This window comes from Dendrobates tinctorius, unplaced genomic scaffold, assembly GCF_039654945.1.
Source record: "Dendrobates tinctorius isolate UK_male_01 unplaced genomic scaffold, ASM3965494v1 ptg000062l, whole genome shotgun sequence".
NCBI classification, from domain to species: Eukaryota; Metazoa; Chordata; class Amphibia; order Anura; family Dendrobatidae; genus Dendrobates; species Dendrobates tinctorius.
Genome location: NW_027361730.1, coordinates 27,005,373 through 27,011,372, shown reverse-complemented (window position 1 = coordinate 27,011,372; position 6,000 = coordinate 27,005,373). Strand labels below are relative to the sequence as shown.

The following is a 6,000-nucleotide window of genomic DNA, read 5'->3' as shown; positions in this document are numbered from 1 at the left end:
TGGAAGTCAATCAGAATCTCAAAGTGAATCTCAGACTTAGGCCGGGGTCACACTAACCAACGCAAAATACGATCCGTAGTTTACAGGCGTAATACGGATGAATGACCCCTAAATAGTGCTCCGTATGTCATCCGTAAGCAAGGTGTGGTCACGTATTCTGCGCATGTAAGCATCCGTATGTAATCATCCGTATGTAATCCGTTGCGGAGATTTTCTCGCCGGCTTGTAAAATGGACATATAATAAATCATTCCCCAACCCGACATGAAATGACACATGGTTTACAAACAGTAAACCATTTCATGTTTTGTTTTGTATGTCTTTCATTAATAATTAGATGAGGGTTGATGTGTAAAATTTGGGAGGTGTAGGTGTTAATTTAAGGGGTTAATTCGTTGTAATAAAATGTGTGGGCTCCTGCGGTAATTTGTCAATGCGGGAGCCCACACATTTTGTTACAACGAATTAACCCCTTAAATTAACACCTACACCTCCCAAATTTTACACATCAACCCTTATCTAATTACTAATGAAAGACATACAAAACAAAACATGAAATGGTTTACTGTTTGTAAACCATGTGTCATTTCATGTCGGGTTGGGGAATGATTGGACAAAAGCCGGCAATTGAATTAGCGGCTATTCTGCTATGAAGAACTCCGTGAAATATAAATATATATGTGTCTCAATGACGTGTGTGTATATATATATATATATATATATATATATATATTATATATACATACACACACATATATATACATACACACACACGCACACGTCATTGAGACACATATATATTTATATTTCACGGAGTTCTTCATAGCAGAATAGCCGCTAATTCAATTGCCGGCTTTTGTCCAATCATTCCCCAACCCGACATGAAATGACACATGGTTTACAAACCGTAAACCATTTCATGTTTTGTTTTGTATGTCTTTCATTAATAATTAGATGAGGGTTGATGTGTAAAATTTGGGAGGTGTGTTAATTTAAGGGGTTAATTCGTTGTAAAAAAATGTGTGGGCTCCTGCGGTAATTTGTCAATGCGGGAGCCCACACATTTTGTTACAACGAATTAACCCCTTAAATTAACACCTACACCTCCCAAATTTTACACATCAACCCTCATCTAATTACTAATGAAAGACATACAAAAAAACCCCATGAAATGGTTTACTGTATGTAAACCATGTGTCATTTCATGTCGGGTTGGGGAATGATTTGACAAAAGCCGGCAATTGAATTAGCGGCTATTCTGCTATGTCAGAACTCTGTGAAATATATATATATATATATATATATATGTGTGTGTGTCTCAATGACATGTGTGTATATATATATGTATTATATGTGTCTATATCTATTCTTTCGTTTCTGTTATAAAACCTGTCAGTGTGATTTTACTGTATCGTGCACTGAATTGCCGGCTTTTCTAAAGGACACTGGGTGCGTATTTCTCGCAAGTCACACATCTGGTCCGTGTGTAATGCGGATTTTTAGCGCACCCATAGACTTGCATTGGCGTACTACGGGCGTAGTATGCTGACAATCGCAGCATGCTGCGATTGGCACGGACCGTAGAATACAGATGAGAAATATACGGCTGATGGGAGCTGCCCCATAATCATTTGTCCGTGTGTAATGCGTGCTTTTAACGCCTCTCACTCGTCCGTATTCCTTGCCAGTGTGACCCCGGCCTTAAAGGGAATCTAGCAGCAGGATTGTGCACAGTAACCTACAGACAGTGTCAGGTCGGCGCTGTTAAGCCCCCTTCACACATAGCGAGATCGCTAGCGATATCGCTAAAGCGTCACCGATTTTGTGACGCAACAGCGATATTGCTAGCGATCTCGCTATATGCGACACGTACCTGCGACCCGTCCCCCCCGCTGGATATCGCTGACAGACAGATTTCATCACCCCAGGTATAATTTTAATCAGTATAAAGGGCGCCAACCTGACACTGTCTGTAGGTTACTGTGCACAATCCTGCTGACAGATTCCCTTTAAGAAAGTGACCGGTCCACATTGAATAAGCAGTGTATTTCAGCAAGACAGAACTGTCATATGGTGCAGGAGGAGGACCAGAGTGAAAAAGAATTGCAGTACCATGGTGCAGGAGGACCGGAGTAGAAACTGGAAAAGGCACCAAAGGTTAAATATTTTACTGGATCTACTGTGTACATTATAACTGTGGTTGAGGGAGGGCTTATAAAAAAAAAAAAAAAAAAAAAAAAAACACACCAGAGGGCTACTTTATGTCAGTCATTCAGGAAAATGATCATGGTGAATACATCCAGTGCAAAATAATATGGGGGGAAACAAATTTTCACTTTCATCATTTGGTCTTACCAAATTTAATGAAGAATATGTGAGCAGCTCTCGCATTATAACTTTCACCAACAGTTGCATTACACGGTAACAAAATCTATGCTTTTTATAGTCAACCCTTTTTGGTTCAATTCTTCCTGTTGAACTGTATTGTTTTCCTTAATTTAAAAGGCAAAAAATAATTACGTTCTCCTACTGTACAATGCTCACTAATGGTCATCTCTCATAATGCTGCAGGCACTCTGTAGCATCACATTAGCAAAAATACTCAATACAGAGACAAACTGCAAGAAGGTCATGTCCGATCCAAGCAAAATGTCTCTTCACTCATTCTCATTTTAATATTTTCAAGTAACATAGTTCATGGAGTCCTAAAATCTAGTGGCATTCACACTCAATCACACATAGTGCCTCCCTGGAAATGTTATTTCAGCCAGCACAGCCAGATTAAATGCAATGTACACAACCAACATTCTCTATGGAGTGGTTATTGTGGCAACTGGAAAGATCTTTTTAGACTGTGTAGCATTTGTAGACACATTGTCTAGTCAAAAAGACTAAAGAATAAACAGCACAGCCGGGACCAACGATCTTCAAGAAAGAATAAATATTTTTTTTCCCCATTTTGTACTTAAACATGATGCAAACACCATGCGTGTCCCACCTCAACCCTTCTCATGCAGATGCACTATTTACAAGGTTGAAAAATACTGCTGTCTTCTGTTCACTTTAATCTCGTTTTGTTTTTAAAAGTCATGTACAAAGCTATTTTTTTTTTATTTTTTTTCTTCTATTTTTTCAACTTTTCAAAGCAGTTCAGCTCCAACCCAGGAATAGAAAAGATGCAGAGGGGTAGTCTGAAGATGAAAAGGAAATGGAGAAAAAGGGGAGACTGGCAGAAAAGCAGACAGGTTTAACCAGGGTAGACATCAGCAGAAAAGAAGTTGTCAAGATGTTATAAAAGAAGAAGGAAACTTTCTTGAGCGGGAGAGTGAAGGGGAAAATCAGCCTGATTGTGGCAAGCCAAAGTCAGGGGAAAGCATTTGCAAATAGCGGAGGTGCTGCACACATTTTAACCCCCTGGGGTAAAGTATCCAGTAACCAGTCACTATTAGCCAAGGGGTTAAACAAGCCTACAATACTGTCAAACCACTGCCTCTGCTAACTGCTTTCTTTTTATTATTACAATATAATTTACTTAAACGTTCTGTTAACAAAGAAAAAAAAAAAAAAGATGGGGGGAAAAATAAAAAAAAAACCCAAAACATTCTGGTAGGAGTGCAATAGATAAGAGCAAGAAATCAAAAAGGAGACGGCTGAATGTGCGGGGACCGGCCTCATGGGGCAGAGATGCATTTAATGGGATTTGAAATCTAGTGTCAGGTGGCGACAGGTTGGTCTGTGAAGACGGCTCAGTCCTCAATATATTCCCACAAGTCCTTCTCATAACCTTCGTGCACATGAAGAAGCAGTACCCGCCTCCTACTCTCGCAGTATCTAAGGGAAGAAAGCAAAAAAATGAGGCTACTTTATAATGAATGCACGGTATCTACTTACACAGGTGATGCATACACGTACAATACAGCAATGTGTTTCCTGATGGGTTATAAAATGTCTGCTTGCAATAAATATTCGGTATTTACATTCAGAAGACTATGTCAAGCCAGACTTGACATAGGAGAAGCTTTAGTTGTACCAAGTTTTCTACCTGCTGTTTTTAAGTCTGCAAGACAAAAATGGCAACAAAAAAGAAACAAAGATATACAGAAATGTCCACCCATGGGATGGTATGGGTGACACACATGGTCTCAGTGGAATACCATAAATGTAGTTGTGGAAGTAGGAATATAGGAGTATGTATTTTTATCTTCTAACCTTTGGTGGGCAAAAGTATGTGAGATTTATCAGTCCTCAGGAGTCAACAGACAGGCTTGTCAGTGTTTGGCTCTAATGTCCAGGTCTACAATGCATGGACTGTCAAACCGTATATGCTCGCGTATAAGCTGAGTTTTTCAGCACATTTTTTGTGCTGAAAACGCCTCCTCGGCTTATACACGAGTCATTGTCAAAAAAAAAAAAGCCGGCGGGGGAGGGGGCAGGTCACACAGGCAGTAGCCTGGAGCGATGACTGGATTCGGTGTGATAAGAAAGAGGCAACTCGTAGGCGGTACACGCAGCGCGGACACTGAGCAGCTTCACTGGAGCCAGTGACTGGCCTAGACCCGTGCGCCGAGAGACCTTCCACAGTCCGTCCTCCCGCTTCAGAAAGTAGTTTGCCTTCTCCCCGCCACCCCCGGGACATGGGGCCCCCGCTCTCCCAGCTGCTGCTGCTTCTCACTCTGCCCTCCGGCTGGTGACCAGCACCGCTGCCTCCCGCCCACCTCCTGTAGTCAGCGTTACCACTGTCCGTGTGGATCTATCTGCAGCCATGGGGGCCGCCACCAAGCTGGCCGTCATCCGTCAGATGGCATGTACATCTCACAAGGTGCACATGTGACTGACAACTGTGGAAAAATCTGTCGCTGGGCATAACATCTGTTTGTCCTTTTAGCACAAGTGTTTTTTTGTAAAATGGTAATGAACAAAACATCCTGTGTTATTCTTTTTGGACTGCAAAAAAAAAAAAATCTGATCAGCTGAAATATGCCCGGAACAGCAGTGGGCGGAATCGCAATTCAAATGCGGCTGTTAACATGTTAAATGCCGCTGTCAAACACTGACATAGGCATTACCTCCTCCCATCACCGATGTCACATGACCGCAGGTTGCCGATGGGTTGGCATGACAACCCGGGGTCAACAGGAGACCCCTGTGGTTGTCCCTGCTAAATAGCTATGAGCGCCACCTGGTGGTCAGTGCTCATAGCAAGTGAGCATATCTGCTACATAGAGCAGGGCTACAGCATTGCTCTATGTAGCAAAGGTGATCGGACAACTGCAGCTTCTAAAAGCAAGTAAAAAAGTAAAAAATAAAGTTTTAATAAATATTTAAAAAAATAAAATACAAAAGTTCAAATCACCCCCCTTTCGCCCCATTCTAAATAAAAAAACAAAAAAAAATAAATATACATATATTTGGTATCGTTGCGTTAAGAATCGGCCGATCAATATATAAACAGAATTAATCCAATAGGTAAACGTCGTAGCAATAAAAAAATAAAAACGGAAAGCCAGAATTCCGTTTTTTTGCTCGCTGCATAATTCTAATAAAATGCAATAACGGGCGATCAAAAGACCGTATCTGCACCAAAATGGTATCAATAAAAATGTCAGATCAGCACGCAAAAAATAAGCCCTCATCCAAGCCCCAGATCCCGAAAAATGGAAATGCTATGGGTCTCAGAAAATGGCAACTTTTTTTTTTTTTTTTTTTACACAAACTTTAGAATTCTTTTTCACCACATAGATAAAAAAAAAAAAAACTAGACATTTTTGGTGTCTACGAACTCATAATGACCTGGAGAATCATAATGGCAGGTCAGTTTTAGCATTTAGTGAACCTAGTAAAAAAAAAAGCCAAACAAAAGTGTGGGATTGCACTTTTTTTTTGCAATTTCTCTGCACCTGGATTTTTTATTACGCGACAAGGTAAAATCAATGGTGTCATTCAAAAGTTCAACTCGTCCAGCAAAAAACAAGCCCTCACATGGCCATCTTGGCCAAAAAAT

At 40.7% G+C, this 6,000-nt stretch overlaps 1 protein-coding gene across 1 annotated transcript in view; it reads right to left on the bottom strand.

The window, feature by feature from the left end:
- Positions 1-2,328: 2,328 nt before the first annotated feature.
- ARIH1 (ariadne RBR E3 ubiquitin protein ligase 1) overlaps positions 2,329-6,000 on the bottom strand; it is an 84,381-nt gene continuing 80,709 nt past the window's right edge. Inside the window, exon 14 of the mRNA XM_073579443.1 lies at positions 2,329-3,830. Within this exon, the coding sequence (XP_073435544.1) occupies positions 3,746-3,830 (85 nt within the window). The 3' untranslated portion in view covers positions 2,329-3,745. The remainder of the gene's footprint in view (positions 3,831-6,000) is intronic.